This window comes from Pristis pectinata, chromosome 6 (genome assembly GCF_009764475.1).
Source record: "Pristis pectinata isolate sPriPec2 chromosome 6, sPriPec2.1.pri, whole genome shotgun sequence".
Lineage (NCBI taxonomy): Eukaryota > Metazoa > Chordata > Chondrichthyes > Rhinopristiformes > Pristidae > Pristis > Pristis pectinata.
This window is the reverse complement of record NC_067410.1, coordinates 4529712-4549661: the sequence shown is the minus strand read 5'-3', so window position 1 is coordinate 4549661 and position 19950 is coordinate 4529712. Positions and strand designations below refer to the sequence as shown.

At 42.3% G+C, this 19950-nt stretch overlaps 1 protein-coding gene across 1 annotated transcript in view; it reads right to left on the bottom strand.

Annotated features, from left to right (window-relative positions):
• The window catches only part of LOC127571668 (MICOS complex subunit mic25-like), a 508671-nt gene that overhangs the window by 482950 nt on the left and 5771 nt on the right, over nt 1-19950 (bottom strand). Inside the window, exons 2-3 of the mRNA XM_052018256.1 lie at nt 13698-13773; nt 7879-7945 (exon numbers count right to left, since the gene is read on the bottom strand). Coding sequence (XP_051874216.1) covers nt 7879-7945; nt 13698-13773 — 143 coding nt within the window. The remainder of the gene's footprint in view (nt 1-7878; nt 7946-13697; nt 13774-19950) is intronic.

Sequence of the window (19950 nt, the reverse complement as noted above, 5' to 3'; positions counted from 1 at the left end):
TCCTCAAACCAAAGAATACACTTGATAGCAATATTCAAGAACAGCAAGCCAATAAATGAAAGTTTTCTTCTCACTTCTATTTCTTGCTTCCCTGTGGTGCTCAATCAGATGCTTTAAGTTGTAAATGATTAAACTGCTCAAGCAGTGGTTATCACAATGGTTCATTCCATAAAGTTGGACCAAGTCATTCAGAGCAGAAGGCCCCCGGTTTCCATCCGAGACTGATCCGTGTTGAGTCAGCAACACAGGGGCATGAAGATGATTGCTTTGCAATTAGTCCCCTCCGCACAACAAAAAACTTGCTGGCACTCAAAACATGCCTACATGATGAATGGCCATTTCAAAAGTTACCATTGGTGGCAGCAGAACTATAATACAATGTACTTGCATCTTATTGTCTGCCTGCACTGCACTTCCTCTGTAACGCAATTTTCTGCATTCTGTTATTGCTTTTCCCTTTATACTACCTCGATGTACTGATGTGATGCAATGATCTGTATGGATGGCATGCAAAACAAAGTTTTTTCACCGTATCTCAGTACATGTGACAATAATAAACCAATTACTAAGCAGGTGTTAGAGTGAATATTAATTCAAGATCTCTGCTTTCTAATTCTGGTCTATTGCTGATGCCCAATTTTCATCCCCCTGCCATGGCTTCATTTTTTTCAGCTACCTAGTAACCAAGGTCGGTAATTCCTCCCTAAATTGTTTGTCTCCCTCCAATACTCCTTAAAACCCACCACTTTGAAATAGTTTTTGGTCATCTGTTATGTGCTTTTATGTGGCTTATCGTCAAATTTTACTAGAAAACATCCTTGTGAAGTACATTGAAGCTTTACTGCCTCAAAAAGCCGCTGTATAAACCCAGGGTGGTAATTAATATTTCAATTTCAATTATTAATACCGAGTTCTCTCCTATTATTTCCACAGTGTGCCTACCAGATTTTCTCCAGTATCAGTGGCTACAGAATGGATTATGTATAAAAGACACTCAATTATTGAAAATAAGGATAAATGACAGGTCACAAAATTAAATTAATCTCTTTGAGAACTAGCTTCTGTGCCATAAACTTTCGAAATGTAGGTAATTCCACCATTTTTATGTATACTGCTGCCAGATTTGTAGCACTTTCAAGTCAAGGCTTTCAGAATTTCTTAGATATATCAGGATAATCTTCAATAGTTAAACAATAGCTATCCAAGAGATAGTAATGGGATAAATACCAGAGCTTGCAGCCTCTGAAATTCACTTTCATTATTTTAGAGGGCATTTCATTTAGCGCCACGCAATTTTATCATCAATTTTAAGTGGAAAAGAAAGGTCATACTTTAACCCCACAATACTTATCAAGTTATCATCTCAAAACTCCCCCCTCCACTCATAAACTACCAGTATTTCTTCATGATGATCTACGACCCATATAATCTCCGCAGTCATAAACCAAATCTGTAAAGAAAAAGTATGCAAGTGCAAACCCCAGCAGACAACTCAGATTCAAATTAGTTTATTGTGATATACACCAGGGTGCAATGAAATTCTTTGCTTTCATTAAGCTTGCATTGTGTACGTGGTAATAACAAATACGACTACGAGCACAAAACAGCAGAATGGTGGAAAGATTTTAGTGCAATCTCAAGTAGCGCAAAAGGAAATGCTAAAGTGACAATAACAGAATAACCGAGAGAGGTAGAATTAAGATGTATCCACGTCATGATCCAATGAGTCCTCAGACGGCTTATCCTGCTAACACTATTTATCATGTAAACCAGCACCACAATGCTCACTAATATAAGAATTAATAACCTGGAGATGGACAAGAGGTGAGGAAACTTGGCTGAAGACCAAAGATATATATTGTCCGTGATTAAACACATCCATGCCTTGGTGGAGGATATGCCTGCCTCTGCAAAGAAAAAGTCACTGCAAACAAGACTCGTGTCATTTGGGGTAAAGGGACTTGCGGAACACTGACAACAGTGGTCTGTGCCAAATTCAGTGCTAACCTACCCGCACTGGCACAGTATTTATATGGTGATGAACTTATCAACTATTTAAGGTGTGAAATGTTCCCTTGAACAAAGTTTTGCTTCAAGCACATCTGGAATATTATCGTGTCCACTTCTGGTCCTCTTACATGTGGGGGTATATCGGAAGCCCTGGAAAAGAATTTAAGGAATACCTTTGACTAAATTTAAATTAAGGTTCATTGGTTGCTAAGACAAGCATGACAAAACTGGGCTCTTTAATTTGGAAAAGTATATACAAGTACAGCCATGACTGAATTAAGCAAGAGGTTAGATGCAGTCCCATTAGAGTGATGCTAGGTCTGCAGTGACATCAAGCTTACTTTAAGCACACCACCACACTCTCAGCACACATTTCATGCATGCACCACATAGCCTAATATCCCTTCTTAAAACAAATACCACCCAAACTATTGTTAGCAATGCCAAGTATATTCCAAAGTGGTTAGAAACCATAAACCAACACAGACAGAGTGAAATTAGTCAGCATGTGGAAGAGGAGGAAAAATTGACTTGGGGTGAAGACTTCACCCCAGTTCTGATATTCGCGCAAGGCTCTTCAATCGAAACATTAATCGCTCCTTCAGATGCTGACAAACCTGCTGTGTACTTCTAGCCTTATGTGCCATTTCACGTTCCCTGACTTGTAGATTCTCTGTTCCTGGAGGTTAGAGAAGTAACAAAAACGTGCATTAGAAGGATAGAATTTTGATTTCCTTGGAGGGGATAAAATCCTTGGAACCCAGTTCTTTGGCAAGCCTCTGTTCACTGCACATTACTAATACAAGGGAAGGTGAGAATTAAATTGCTAAGAGGTATGTATTAACGAATAACAAATATATTAAAGCAAAAGTATGCACATATTTTGATTTTTTTAACCTTGTTTCTGCTAACAGGCAGTGTTGCAGCCCTCAAGGGGAAAAGACAGTCCAGGAGCGGACATATAATGTTACAAAATCAAAGTCAGGGCAGTCAGCAGTGAAATTAAATAATTATACATGATTAAACGACAGCACGCACTTTGGGTCTCACGACTACATACAAAAACTTAATTTAAAAAACAAATTCTTCCATTACATTTACCCCTTCTCAGTTTCCTTTGGGTGCACTTTTGACAGGCACGGTAGCGTAGCAGTTAGCGCGACGCTATTACAGCGCCAGCGATTGGGGTTCGATTCCCGTCGCTGTCTGTAAGGTGTTTGTACGTTCTCCCGTGTCTGCGTGGGTTTGCTCCAGTTTCCTCCTACATTCAAAGGACGTACGGGTAGGTTAATTTGGGTTTAAAATGGGCGGCGCAGACTTATTGGGCCGCTGTAAATAAAATTTAAAATAAAAGATACCCATTCTTCGTGCAATTCTTGGAAGGGAGTACTGGTAGCCTATTCAGCCACAAAGACCACCACAGGCAAGCCGTTTCGTCCCACAATTACGCCCTCCTTTGGGGCCTTCTGCACACATTTTTCAGCAGGCTTCACCAAGATAGTAATCAGGAGTACTAATTTTCATTGGCATTCCCCCACAACTCACCATCCTTCCTGCTCAGAAATGAAGTCAATTCTGCTGCCTCAGTTAACTGGACGCAGTGATTGAATCAGGAATCGTAAAGACAGTTCCAGGTTTGCATTAACCTAATCAACTTTGACTCTTGGTGTTTTGCAGACTCAAAACTTCTACCAATAAAGGTATCATTTTCACATTCAAGCAGCACATGGTGTGGCACTTAATAACCCAAATGCAACCACCATTGTGCAAGTGCCATACTGCACCTTTCTCCAAATTTTTCATTAGCCAAAAATTTTAAACAACGACTGGCTTTGTCTTCTTATAAGATCTTTATTAGTCACATGTACATCGAAACACACAGAGAAATACATCTTTTGCGTAGCACGTTCTGGGGGTAGCCCAGAACTGTCGCCACGCTTCCGGTGCCAACACAGCACGCGAGGTAAAAGGACATTGATGCAAGGTAACACAACTCTTTGGTAAGAACCGAGTCATTAGCAATGAGCAGTGCCACAGTCGTCTACCACCGGGCAAGAGGTACAGAAGCCTAAAGTCCCACACCACCAGGTTCAAGAACAGCTTCTTCCCTTCAATCATTCGGGTCTTGAACTAACTAGCAAAACCCTAATCAATACAGTTCAGCAACACTATGACCACTTTTACCACTTTGCACTAAAATGGACTTCTCTTTTGTTCTAACTGCGTTCTCTTGTAAAAATTCTGTATAATTTATGCTTTTCTTGTGAATGCTACTTACATGATGCCATGTGCCTGTGATGCTGCTGCAAGTAAGTTTTTCATTGCACCTGTGCACACATGTACTTGTGCAGATGACAATAAACTCGACTTTGACTTTCTTTGGAGAACAAGAAACTGCAGATGCTGGAATCTGGAGCCACAAACAATCTGCTGGAGGAACTCAGTGGGTCAAGCAGTATTTATGGGGGGAAAGGAATCATCGACATTTCGGGTCGAAACACTGCACCATTTTTCTTTATTTATTCAGTTTCTGGGACATGGGCATTGATGGCAAAGTCAGTATTTACTGCCCTTTCTTAACAGCCCCTGAGAAAGTGGTGGACACCGACTTTCTTGAACCACTGCAGTCTTTCAAGTGAAGGTGCACTCTAAATGCTGTCCAGGATTTAACCCAGAACTCATGTAAAATTGGTGACAGATTAATAAGAGAAGACACAAGAGAGAATGCAGATGCTGGAAATCTGGAGCAACACACAAAGGTGCTGGAGGAACGCTGTGGAGGAACGGTGGAGCATGGAATAAAGGGAGGGAGGTGCCATGATCCACCATCGTCTCCTATCAGATTCCATCTTCAGCCCTTTGTCACTTCCACCTATCACCTCTCAGCTTCTGACATAGAATCATAGAACAGTACAGCACAATACAGGCCCTTCGGCCCACAATGTTGTGCCGACCTTTAAATCTTGCCTATCTAGCCCCTTCCTCCCACATATCCCTCTATTTTAAATTTCTCCATATGCTTATCTAGCAATCTCTTGAATTTGACCAATGTACCTGCCTCCACCACCGCCCCAGGCAGCGCATTCCATGCCCCAACCACTCTCTGGGTAAAAAACCTCCCTCTGATATCTCCCTTGAACTTCCCACCCATTAGTTTAAAGCCATGCCCTCTTGTATTAAGCATTGGTGCCCTGGGAAAAAGGCGCTGGCTGTCCATTCCTCTTAATATTTTGTACACCTCTATCATATCTCCTCTCATCCTCCTTCTCTCCAAAGGGTAAAGCCCTAGCTCCCTTAGTCTCTCCTCATGATGCACACTCTCTAAACCAGGCAGCATCCTGGTAAATCTCCTCTGCACCCTTTCCAACGCTTCCATATCATTCCCATTCTCCTCCCTCACTCATCTGCCTATCACCCACACCCCCCCCCGCCTCTCCTGAATCCACCTATCACCTGCCAGCCCTTCCCTCCACTTTTTTATACTGGTTATCTCTCCTCTTCCTTCCCAGTCCAGATGAAGGGTCTCGACCTGAAACGTCAACCGTCCATTTCCCTCCATAGATGCTGCCTGACCCGCTGAGTTCCTCCGTCACCTCTGTGTGTTGTTGACAGGATGGCGCATTCCTTAGAGAGGAACCTGAAGGTGCTAGTGTTGCTATGGTGGTGGAGCACACAGGGTTGGGAAGTGTTGATGGTGTAGCCTAGGTAAGTGCAATGCAATTTCTGGATGGAATACACTGCAGCCACTGTCCATCACTTGCAGGGGAATGCAGGTTTAGAGTTGTGGATCGGGTACCAATCAAGTGGGTTGCTTTGTCTATAATGAGTCAAGCTTCTTCAGTGTTGTTAGAGCCGTACTCATTCCAGGCAGGTGGTATCCCATCCTACTCTGGCTCCTGCTTAGTCGCTGGGGGAAAGGCATTGGGGCAAAAGGAGTTGAATCACTCACTGCAAAATACCCAGCCCCTGTTCTTGAAGCCACAATAATTCTGTGACTGGTCCAGCTGAGGTTCCTGGATGTTAATCCAATAGCAACGGTAATGCCATTGAACATCCACGGTGGGTGGTTTGACTCGCTCTTGCTAGAGATGGTTATTGCCTAGCACTTTTTTGTGACAATGGCATTTACTTGCCACTGACTAGCTCAGGCCCAAATGGTGTCTGGGGTTTGCCACATGCATGCGTAGATTGCTTCATTAGCTCAGAAGTTATAAAAAAAATTGGTCTTAATTAACAGTTCTGCCACTGCATCAGTGCAATATTTCATCACTGCAAGCAGCCCAAAGCCTCCCAAAGGGAAGCTGCCAATTTAACACTGGCTGGCCGTCTGCGCTGCATTTCCCAAATGCAAGGATGCGTCCAATTTTTGCTGCCAGGATCACCTTGACCAGTTTCTGTCCCTTGGAAATGCATTAGCTGAAACAGTTGGTTGGATTACTAGAGTCATACAGCAAAGAAACAGGCCCTTTAACCCACCACATCAATGCTGAACATCAAGTACCCATCTTTACTAATCCCATTTACCAGCGCTTGGTGATTCAAGTGCTCGTCTAGGTACTTCTTAAATGTTGTGAGAATGCCTGCCTCCACTGCTCCAGATTCCAAGCTCCTTCTGGGTGAAATGTTTTTCTTCAGATTCCTTCCAACACTCTTACTCCTAAAAACCTATGCCAACTGGTTTTAGACATCTCCTTTGCGGGGAAAACCTTCTCACTATTCACCCTATCTATGCCTCTCATAATTTTGTTTACCTCTGTCAGGTCTCCCCTCAGCCTCCTCCACTCCAAGGAAAATAAACACAATTCTTTTTGTCTCTCCTTATAACTGAAACATTCCATCCCTGGCAACATATGGTAAACCTTCTCTTCAGTGCAATTGTGACCTTCCTACAGTGTGGTGACCAGAACTGTACACAGTACCATGACCTCCATGCTGTTATATTCTGCGCCCCGGCTAATAAAGATCAGCATCTCATAATCCTTCTTCACCAACTTATCTATTGCTAAGCTTATGGCCATCATTTCTGATCCTTTTTTCACTTACCCTTTCTTGCTTACATTCTGAAATAACTTGGATAAACTTTTTCCACGTAAATATTATAGAGCTTACATAAATAAATGTGAGTTGTTGTGTCACAATCGAGTGCAAGGCAACAACAATGAAGCTGCCAAATCTGCGACAAAAATTTAAGAATGGCTGGAAACAGACCCTAGCATTTAAGCACAACAGCGATTTAACCAGGATTTTACCATTCCCTCGCTTATAACAAAGTAGATTACTAAACATTCAAATTCAGTACATTCAGTAATAATTTACAGACAATATTTGAACATACTGTTGTCACCTTCATTTAATCTACTTATCCTCCCTGCTTTCTAAAATATAAAATTCAAGACATAGAGCAGCCAAAAAAAAACTTGCAGGACCTTGCAAATAACATCACAATTTTCTTTCCCAGGTGCAGTCAATTTGTGCTTCACAAATTCCCATCCACTAATGAAATAAGTAACCAGACACTGACTGAGGGAAGAGCTTGGATGGGGCGTCTTGGTTGGCATGGACCAGTTGGGCCAAAGGGCCTGTTTCTGTGCTGTGTAACTCTATGACTCTATCTAAGTGTTGGTCAGGATACCAGGAGAATTACCTTGCTCTTTTTTAGACCATGTCTGTGGAATCTTTTAACCCACCCAAGAGGGCAGAAAGGAAGTACATTCCTCAATATTGTCTGTAAGATTTCTGCCTCAATATATCAATTACTCTGCCATGCTGTTCATGAGTAATACAACATTTGCCTAACATCAGTAATCCTCTTGGGTCAATATAAAGCAATGCAATATTCCACAAAGATTATCTCAGCAAAAGTCTTACCTCTGGTACAGTTCCTCCTTAGTCCCAGAATTCAGTGCCATGCTACCTTCCCATTGTGGATCAGACCCTGAGGTATGAAGGAGACAGTAACTAATCTCAGTCATAACTTATGGTTTTCAAACTAAATTCAAGTTCATATTATGAAACCCGGAAACCATTTTGAACCTAGATACCAGTTAAAGGACTGTTGTCTTGTGGTAACATTTCAGAATTTAAAAGTACAGATTTCATTTTCTACAATGCCATAGTTTTTTACACTCTCCTTCTGTTTATAATAATACTCCTGCCTACAGATATGACTCAGGTATGAGAAGAAATTTAATCGTCGTTGAAAAGGGAATGAGGCAGCCATGGGATGAATAAAATTTTTTACATTCTGAAACCACTCTACCCCCTTCTGGTTTCAATAATTGGAGGCAGCAGAATTAATCCATTATCAATAGGTGAAATCTTTTAGAGGAGCTTCCTTAAGTTCAGGAAGAAAAGCAGTGAGAAGGATCAGATCCAAAAGGAAAATACATTGGTATTGGTATTGGTTTATTATTGGTATTGGTATCAGTTTATTATTGATACTTGTACCGAGGTACAGTGAAAAGCCTGTCTTACAAACCAATTGTACAGGTCAATTCATTACACAGTGCAGTTACATTGAGTCAGCACAGAGTGCATTGATGTAGTACAGGTAAAAACAATAACAGTACAGAGTGAAGTGTCACAGCTACAAAGGAAGTGCAGTGCAATAAGGTGCGAGGTCACAACAAGGTAGATCGTGAGGTCCTAGACCATCTCATTGTATAAGGGAACTGTTCAATAGTCATATCACAGTGGGGTAGAAGCTGTCCTTAAGTGTGGTGGTGCGTGCCTTCAGGCTCCTGAATCTTCTACCCGATGGAAGAGGAGAGAAGAGAGAATTCCCGGGTGGGTGGGGTCTTTGATTATGTTAGCTGCTTCACCAAGAGAGCGAGAGGTAAAGACTCTAAGGAGGGGAGGCTGGTGTCCCTGATGCACTGGGCTGTGTCCACAACTCTCTGCAGTTTCTTGCGGTCCTGGGCAGAGCAGTTGCATTACCAAGCCGTGATACATCCAGATAGGATGCTTTCTATGGTGTATCCGTAAAAATTGGTGAGAGTCAAAGGGGACAAACCAAATTTCTTTAGCCTCCTGAGGAAGTAGAGGCGCTGGTGAGCTTTCTTGACTGTGGCATCTACGTGATTTGACCAGGACAGGCTGTTGGTGATGTTCACTCCCAGGAACTTGAAGCTCTCAACCCTCTCAACCTCAGCACCATTGACGTAGACAGGTGCATGTACACTGTCCCCTTTCCTGAAGTCAATGACCAGCTCTTTAGTTTTGTTGACATTGAGGGAAAGGTTGTTGTCATGACACCATTCCACTAAGCTCTCTGTCTCCTTCCTGTACTCCGACTCATTGCTGTTTGAGATATGGACTACAACGGTCGTATCATCTGCAAACTTGTAGATGGAGTTAGAGCAGAATCTGGCCACACAGCCGTGAGTGCATAGGGAGTAGAGTAGAGGGCTGAGGACGCAGTCTTGTGGGGCACCAGTGTTGAGAATAATCATGCCGGAGGTATTGCTGCCTATCCTCACTGATTGCGGTCTGTTTTTTAGAAAGTCAAGTTACAGAGGGAGGTGTTGAGTCCTAGGTCTCGCAGTTTGGTGACAAGCTTACTTGGGATTATTGTATTGAAGGCAGAGCTGCAGTCAATAAACAATAGTCTAATGTAGGTGTCTTTACTGTCCAGATGCTCCAGAGCTGAGTGTAGGGCCAGGGAGATGGCATCCACTGTATACCTGTTTAGCCAATAGGCGAATTGCAATGGGTCCAGGTTGTCTGCTAGGCTAGAGTTGATGTGTGCCGTGACCAACCTCTCAAAGCACTTCATGATGGTGGATGTCAGAGCCACTGGTCGGTAGTCATTGAGGCATGTTACCTTGCTTTTCTTGATACCGTTGTCTTTTGGCCAACAAGGAACTACCTTTACCCACGTACCCAACCTCTCTCAAACCTAATCCACTGAATTCCTCCAGCAGATTGCTTGTTGCTCCAGATTCCAGCATCTGCAGTCTCTTGTGTCTCCTGTGATATCTGCCTACCCCATGGATAATTTGCCTGCCCGCAAGCACCTCCACTTGAAACTCTAATCTTCCACGTCAACCTTAGCCCACTCTGAAGAGAACAAAACCAAAGACAAAAATCTTCCTATTGTCTTGAAGCCATAGGCTAGAATACTTTGTATGATACTGCACAGAAGAAGGCTGTTTGATCTACAGTATCCATATCAATTCTTTGGAGTACCATCCAATTAATTTCACTCCCTGCTTTTTCCCGCTTCAAACAATGGTATTGGTTTATTGTCACATGTACCAAGATAAAGTTAAAAGCTTCAGTTTGCATGGCAACCAGACAGATCATTCCATACCCAAGTACAACAAGGTAGTACAAAACAAAAACAATGTGGAATATAGTGTTACAGTTACAGAGAATGTGCAGTGCAGGTAGACAATAAGGTGAAAAAACAAGATGCTGGAGGAATTCAGCAGGCCAGGCAGCACCCGTGGAGAAAAACAGACAGTCAATGTTTCGGATCAGAACCCTTCTTCAGGACTGAATATAGGAAAAGGGGAAGCCCAACATATAGGGGGGAAAAACAGAGCAGTGATAGGTGGACAAAAGAGGGGAGGTGGGGTGGGCACGAGGTGGTGATAGGTAGATGCAGGTAAGAGATAGTGATAGGTACATGTGGGGATGGAGGGGAGAGCAGATCTCTTACCTGCATCTACCTATCACCACCTCATGCCCACCCCACCTCCCCTCTTTTGTCCACCTATCACTGCTCTGTTTTTCCCCCCTATACGTATATTGGGCTTCCCCTTTTTCCTATCTTCAGTCCTGAGGAAGGGTTAAGACCCGAAACATTGACTGTCTGTTTTACTCCACGGATGCTGCCTGGCCTGCTGAGTTCCTCCAGCATCTTGTTGTATTTTCATCTAGATTCCAGCATCTGCAGTCCTTTGTTTCTCTAGACAATAAGGTGCAAGGGACATGACGAGGTAGATTGAGAGATCAAGAGTTCATCTTTATTGTATAAGAGAGGTTGGTTCAATAGTCTTATAACAGCAAGCTAGAAGCTGTCCTTGAGCCTGGTGGTACATGTTCTCAGGCTTTTGTATCTTCTGCCCGAAAGAAGAGGCAAGAAGGGAGAATAAGTGACCGGGGTGGGAAGGTTCTTGATTATGCTGGCTGCTTTCCCGAGGCAGCAGCAAGTATAGATGGAGTTAATGGAGGGGAGACTGGTTTGTGTGATGAGCTGGGCTATGTTCACAATTCTCTGCAATTTCTTGTGGTCTTGGGCAGAGCAGAAGCCGTACCAAGCTGTGATCCATCTGGGTAGGACGCTTTCTGAACATTAATCCAATTCCCTTGGAAACATTACTCCTTAATGTGCCCACACCACCCCTGAGGCAAGGTTTTCATTATCACAACATGTTTAGTTCAAAAACGGTTTTCACATCATCTCCGAATCTTTTGCCAGTTAGTTTAAATCTGTGTCCTCTGATTATTGAGCCTTGAGCAATTGGAGCCCATTTCTATTCCATCAAACCGTTAATGATTTTAAACACTCCTATCCAATCTCTGCTTAATCTTCTCTACTCTGAGGAATAACTTCAAATATTATGTTCCTAGTCCTGCAGAAACCTAAAGGATCTGCTCAGATGTATTACCTAAAGAGACAGCAGTCACTTTGGAGCTCAGAAGCATTTCATTTCCCACTCAAAGAAAGCTTTTCTCTACATCGTCAGTATTCTATTCAGAATGGTAATAATGTGCAGATAGAAATCATCTTTGTGCTTCTCATCTAGTCCATGCTACAATTTCACTATCTTCTAATCCATTAACTGCTGGATTTAATACTGTTAATATTGCAACAATTATCACCCTATGTGATAAAGACTTGCTATTCACACAACGTCTTTTCTACAAAAGGCAATGGAAGCAGAGTCTTTGAAAATTTTATAAGGCAGAGGTAGATACATTCTTGATAAACAAAAGGTTGAAGGTACCACAGGGGTGTATAGCAATGTGGAGATGAGGTTACAGTCAGATTACCCATGATCATATGAAACCATCGGGTAGAAGATATAAAAGCCATCTCACGGTACAGTCAGGCACGGTAGTGTAGTGGTTAGCGTAACGCTTTACAGCACCAGCAGCCCAGGTTCAAATCCGGCCACCGTCTGTAAGGAGTTTGTATGTTCTCCCCGTGTCTGTGTGGGTTTCCTCCGGGTGCTCTGGTTTCCTCCCACATTCCAAAGATGTACAGGTTAGGAAGTTGTGGGCATGCTATGTTGGCGCTGGAAGCATGGTGACACCTGAGGGCTACCCCCAGAACACTACGCAAAAAGATGTCTTTCACTGTGTGTTTCGATGTACATGTGACTAATAAAGATATCTTATCAAGGACAACTTCTATCCTGCTGTTATAAGACTATTGAACGATAAGATGGTCTCTTGACCTCACAATCTACCTCGTTATGACCTTGCACCTTATTGTCTGCCTGCACTGCACTTTCTCTGTAACTGTAACACTTTATTCTGCGTTCTGTTATTGTTTTCCCTTGTACTATCTCAATGCACTCATGTAATGAAATGATCCGTATGGATGGCATGCAAAACAAGTTTTTCACTGTACCTCGGTACATGTGACAATAATAAACCAATTTACCAATTTAAATTTACCAATTTAAATTTAATGGGGGAGCAGGCATGAAGGGCCCAGTAGCCTATGCCTGCTCCTACTCTGCATGCTTACTATATATGTTAAGATGTCAGCCTTGGCATGCTCATGTTGGAGTCAGAGGTTATGCATTGTTAGCCATAAGGGACTTGAGCACAACTTCTACATCAACACACAAGCAGCAACAAGGAAGCGCTGAACTCACAACCTTGTCACCTCTTAGATAAACCTAGACCTATGCTGAATCAACAACTCTGCATAAGTGATATCATAATACTTCTAAAAGAGTAGGGAATCCTCCCCAGTAAATAATAAATAACCCTAGATAAATAATTATCTCTCAACCAAAATTAATTAAATCAGATGACTTTGTCATTATCTCATTATTCGTGGAACCTAGTATGATAAGATGAACTCTTGACCTCATAATCTTCCTCATTATGACCTTGCACCTTATTGTCTGCCTGCACTGCACTTTCTCTGTAACACTATATTCTGCATTCTGTTATTGTTTTCCCTTGTACTGCCTCAAATCACCATTGTAATGAAATGATCTGTATGGATGGCATGCAAAACAAAGTTTTTCACTGTATCCCAGTACATGCAACAATAATAAACTAACTTACCTTGTGTTCTATAAAGTGACTGCAGCCAAATACAAGAGAAGGAGACATACCATGGTTGTAAGGGCAGGTTATATATATCCAATTTTTTACTTTATTGTATCTCAAAGCACCTGCTTTACAATGAATTATTCTGTAACTATTCACGCCATTATGGTGGGTGTCTGTGCACAATAAAATCCTATGAAAAGAAATATAAGCAAGCAAACCAATCAGCCTATATGTTCAGTGTTGGCTGTGAAGAATATTGCCATCAAGCCAACAGAGCATTGTGCTTTTTTTCTTCATTATTATATATTAGATCTTTAATTTTCTGCTAAAGCAAATGAAGTGGCTTTCACAGTAATACCATCTTCACACTTAGTAATAACATGAAGATTATTCACATCAATACCATCAGGTTCTTATAGAAATCCTGGTGTCAATCCTTCACATACCTGCAGAGATGGAGCTTGATGGCTTTGACATTGGCTGGGGCAGATCCTTCATTCTTGTGATAAGGTTGTCAGAGAGCTGCAAAGATATAAGTTTGTTGAAGCTGTAATATTCCGTTCATAAAACTTTCCCCAGGAACAATGCAGCTACAATGATTGGGACAAAAGAGCCCATCCTGATTGACATTCTAAAATTAATATTTTGGTAAAATGAAAATACCAAGTCACCATCGATCTTATCCATCTGCCTTCTTCTTATCACCCACGTTTTAAAGTTATGTATGGTCTCACTCTTCCCCACCCCCAGCCTCACAAATGTCCGAGATCATTATGTTCTTCCAGTTCTGGCCTCTTAACCATCCCTGAGTGTAATTGATCCATTATTGACGGCTTGCCCAAAAGCTCTGGAAATTCTCACTTGAACCCTCCTTAATCATTCCTTCCTCCCGTTCCAAATAGAACACAGAACAGTCCAGCACTGGACAGGCCATTCATCCTACGATGTTGTGCCGATCTAGATACCAATTTCTGCTAAACATCCTCTTCCTGCATATCATCCATATCCCTCCAGTCCCTTCATATTCACGTGTCTATCTAAAAGCCTCTTAAATTCCACCAATCTACCTGCCTAGGGAGAGAATTCAGGTGCAAAGGGATTTGGGAGTCCTAGTTCATGATTCTCTCAAGGTTATCTTGCAAATTGAGTTGGCAGTAAGGAAGGCAAATGCAATTGTTAGCATTCATTTCGAGAGGACTAGAATAAAAAAGCAAGGATGTAGTGCTGAGGCTTTATAAGGCGTTGGTCAGACTGCATTTGGAATACTGTGAACAAATTTGGGCCCGTGTTTAAGGAAAGATGTGTTGGCACTGGAGAGGGTCCAGAGGAGGTTCACAAGAATGATCCCAGGAAAGAAAGGCTTAATATATGAGGAGCATTTGATGGCTCTGGGCCTGTACTCGATGGACTTCAGGAGGATGAGGGGGGAGCCTCATTGATACCTAAATACTGAAAAGCCTGGATTGAGTGGATGTGGAGAGGATGTTTCCATCAGTAGGAGAGTCTAAGATCCAAAGGCACAGCCTCAGAATAAAGGGATATCCCTTTAGAACCGAGATAGGGAAGAATTCCTTCAGCCGGAGGGTGGTGAATCTGTGGAATTCATTGCCACGGAGCGTTGTGGAGGCCAAGTCATTGGGTGTATTTAAGGCAGAAATTTATAGGTTCTTGATTGGCAAGGGGGTTAAGGGTTACGGAGAGAAGGCAGGAGAATGGGGTCAAGAGAAAAAAAATTCAGCCATGATTGAATGGTGGAGCAGACTTGATGGGCCAAGTGGCCTAACTCTGCTCCTACATCTTCTGGTCTTAAAACCTGACTGGCTTTCTACTCCTCATTCTGCTTTTAAGTTGGTCCTTAAAACCTTCCTCTTTGAATAAACTGTGGTGACTCCGAAAGTCAGGAATCCTCTGTGGTGAGAGATAAAGAGTTAATGTTTCAGGTCAATAAACCCTTCATTAGACTCCATCTGATTAAGAGTCATTGACCCAGAACATTTGCTTGACCTGCCGAATATTTCCAGCACTTTCTGTTTTTAGTTCAGATTTCCAGTATCCATGTTTTTTTTATTTTCTTTTATAATGTGGTTAGTGGGAGGTTTCTGCCTAATTCTATCCCCACCAGCAGCCCTTGGGGTCCCACCAAAGTATCCTTTCAACCTAGTCACAGAGTACAAATTCTGGTTCAGTACACAGCAAATTAGATATTAAGATTTAGCTTTAACGTGTACTGCCTGGTATGATGCTGATCCCAAGATCAGAACCTGCTCCGTGTAACGGTATGTGAGGTTCGATATTAATATTGGCAGAGGAATCTCTTCAGTGTCTGGATCCAATGCTGATCCGCCCATCAATATCACTAAAACAGGCCATCTGGTCTTTTTTGCTCTTAAGACCACAATGTATGCAAATTATAGCAACTGATTCTATAGTTCATTCTGGCTCTCTGGAGAGCAATTCATTCAATTCCTGCCCTTTCCCTACTGTCTAGTAAATTATTTTCCCTTGTGCCTATCCTTTTGGAAGTACTGATTGACTCTTGCTCTCATCACCCTCACAGGCAGAGAGTCCCAGATCATCATCACTCTTTGATTTAAGGTTTTTCCTCAAACTGCCTTTGTATCTTCTGCCTTTCAGTTTGAATCTGTGTCTCCTGGTCCTTGAACTATCAGCTAATAGGGACAGTCTCTCTCTCTCTCTATTTATCTTACCTAGACCTGTCAAGATCTTTTCCGGTCTTAGCTTATGTTACGAGCCAGGTTGCTATTTGGTGAATGTCTCTTTAAGGCACCTAGACAGCAGGGTAGTAGTGTGCGTGTGTGTTATCTCCAAGACAGCAGGACTATAACAGCCTACTGGCTGTTTTGCACAGGGAGTCGAAGAGAGAGAGAGAGAGCGAGAGAGAGAGAGAGCGAGAGAGAGAGAGAGAGAGAGAGAGAGAGAGAGAGAGAGAGAGACTGACAGTCTCTGTATCGATGGACGAAGAACAATAGCTGTGTCTGTCACTACAATCCATGTATGGATTTTTGGAGCAATCAGGTGGAGTCCACTTTGTCGTTAACCTGTACTGGAAAGCAGGTATTTCCGTGGGCGACCATGTATCGAATCGTGGAACAAGTGGATTTTGTAATTTCTCTCTACATTCTCTCTACATTTTCTCTTCAGTTAATGGTGGTTATGCAAAAGCCTTTGCTCACGTTTCACCTGATGACTTGCTGAACTGAACTTTGAGAACTATTCCTAGACTTGGGGGTTTGGGAATTTGCCACACAGACACATTGAGTTTATTAGTTTTGGGGTTAATATTTAATATCTAACATTTTTACTTTTCTTATTATTACAAGTAGTTATTAATAAAATAGTTTTTTAACATTTATACATGGCTCGGTGTGTTTCTATTGTTGTTGGTACATAACGAATTGAAATCCTTCATTGTTACAACATCTTTTTTCAGTTTCTAATGTCCGTGAAGTATGGGGAGGGCAAGGGTAGAATCAGTCACAATTCTAGGTGGAGTACGGTCACTACAAATTGCCTCCCAAATTCTTGTTTCTAACTACTATTCAGGCCCACAGTCCAATTAATAGGAGACAGGTCCGGTGTTCAAGCAGACAAAAGCTGTTCAACCGAATCAAAATCCAGACACAATCCTAACAAGAGAATTAAACAGGGGAAAAAAAAACTAAGAGAAGAATAAAAGTAAAAGCGATGACAAGGTTCATATGCATCTGCAGCAAGTGACATTTATTTAGACATTTGTGTTTTGAAGGTTTCAGCCTGAGTTTTTAAGGACATTTCAGAACAACATGCAATTCAATTAAATTCTCACCACCAACGGCGCAAAGTAAATTTTCCCTGACAACTGTCAAAATCAATGAGCTTTAAATAGCATTAACAAAGGATCAGATTGAAGTGATTGTGAAGGTAATAAAATAGTTTTACGTGAGATGGTATAACTGAACATTTCATTCACCATTCATCACATTGGGTTTATTAAGCTTTGCCTTTCTGACTGAAATCTCCCAACAGTTTTTTCCGCAAATGTTCCCCACCCTCCCCTTGAGAAAGCGGTAACATAAGAAGGCAGTTTGGTGCCATCCACTATAAGCTGACAGCTGAACAGGACTACACTCAGATACCAAGTTAAGTGCTTGCGGGGAAAGGAGCAGGTATCATTATAGGAAGGATGTGGAAGCTTTAGAGAGGGTGCAGAGGAGATTTACCAGGATGCTGCCTGGATTAGAGAACATGTCTTATGAGGAAAAGTCGAGCGAGCTAGGGCTTTCTCTTTGGAGCGACGCAGGATGGGAGGTGACTTGATAGACGTGTAGGAGCATAGATAGAGTGGACAGCCAGCACCTTTTTCCCAGGACAGCAATGGCCAATACCAGAGGACATCTGTTTAAGGTGAGTGGAGGAAAGTTTAGGGGGGGATGTAAGAGGTAGGTTTTTTGTTTACACAGAGAGTGGTGGGTGCCTGGAACGCACTGCCGGGGGTGGTGGTAGAGGCTGATACAATGGGAACATTTAAAAGACTCTTAGGTAGGCACATGGATGTGAGAAAAATGGAGGGTTATGGGCTGTGTAGGAGGGAAGGGTTAGATTGATCATGGAGTAGGTTTATATAGGTCGGCACAACAATGTGGGCCGAAGGGCCTGTACTGTGCTGTACTGTTCCATGTTCACACATGACATTGCACAGTATTCATCTAAAACCAGCAACACAGCTGATGGAATTATAGAATGGCTCTAATACTAACGTTCATTTACAGGGCTTGAACCTGTATCGGACAGTGAAAAGGTGGGCTAAGTTTCATACCTGCTCGGGTAACGTGGTGGTTAAGATGCTGAACTAGCAGCCAGACTTCTGCACCATTGACCCAGACGCACAAACACAATTCCCACTGAAGAATTTAAATTCAAGTAATTGAATAAATATCAAGTTTAAAAACAAACAGGAATCATGAAACTATAGGATTGTTCGAATAATCCATCTGCTTCACTGATATTCTTAGTGAAACGAATCTGCCATACTTCCCCTGTGGCCTAAATCTCTATATCTGACTCCAAACTAACTAATGTTGCTGATGCTTTGTCCATATTTCCGGGACAATTGCCAAAGCCAAGAAAGCTCAGCAGCACCTCTACTTCTTCAGGAGGTTAAAGAAATTCGGCATGTCCTCACCAATTTTTATCGATGCACCATAGAAAGCACCCTATTCGGATGCATCACGGCTTGGTACGGCAACTGCTCAGCCCAAGACCCCAAGAAAAACTGCAGAGAGTTGTGGACACAGCTCAGCACATCATGGAAACCAGCCTCCCCTCCATGGACTCTGTCTACACTTCTCACTGCCTCAGTAAAGCAGCCAACATAATCAAAGACCCCACTCACCCCGGACATTCTCTCTTCTCCCCCCCTCCATCAGCCAGAAGATACAAAAGCCTGAAAGCATGTATCACCAGGCTCAAGGACAGCTTATATCGCAGTTATAAGACTATTGAACGGTTCCCTAGTATGACAAGATGGACTCTTGACCTCACAATCTACCTCATTATGACTTTGCACCTTATTGTCTACCTGCACTGCACTTTCTCTGTAACTGTAACACTTCATTCTGTTATTGTTTTACTTTGTACTACCTCAATGTACTGTTGTAATGAAATCATCTGTATGCACAATATGCAAAACAGTTTTTCACATATGACAATAATAAACCAATTTACCAATTAGTGATGGACAATAATTGCTGTCATTGATGTGAATGAATTAATTTTTTTTAAGAATCATATGCTCTAAAATGTTTTCAAGTAAGTATTCCTACCTAACAGCATTTTACCAGCATGTGTTATTAATATATAAATCAGTACAAAAAAACTGACGACCCACTTGGACCAAATTCAATGCCTTTCCCTGCAACCAAGAAATAAAAAGAAACAAAAAGCTGCAAAAGAGGTGGCGAGAACAATGTCTGTGATAAGTTGGGGACCAAACCTGTCCAAGTGACACAAATGCTGTTGATGATCTAAGAGAGGGTGACAAAGGCTTGGTAGTCACCATGATCCGTCCAGAAGAGTGAAAATGGGGGGAAATGAATGAAGGCAATAAAGAGAGATAAAAATGTCACCAGAACACATGAATGATAGAGACATGGGGGGCTATGTTGGAGGGAAGGGTTAGATAGATCTTAGAGCAGAATAAAATGTCGGCACAACATTGTGAGTCGAAGGGCCTGCACTGTGCTGTAATGTTCTATGTTCTCTATGTTCTAACAGGAAGATGCAGAACACACCAAGTGCTGGAAATCTGAAAGGGAATGCTGTAGGTACCCAGCAGATCAGAAACCATCTGTGGAAAGACAAAAAAACTGGCGGATGACCTCCCAATACCTGATAGCCTCTCCACAGTGCAGACTTGGCCCCAATTCATCCACACCAAAACAAGAAGTGGGGACAGGAGCAGGGATTTTGAGGTCCTTGTGGCTGGAACACAGAAAGCAGGCACATAGAGGCAGCAGGAAGGCTCATGGAATATTGTCCCCTATTTGGAGTATAAAAGCAGGGAAGACTTACTGCAAACATACCAGGCATTAGTGACGTCAGGTCTGGAGATCTGCAAACAATTTTGGCCCCTCTATTTAAGGAAATGTATATCATTGGAGGTGGTCCAGAGAAAGTTCGCTAAGACGATCCCAGGTATGG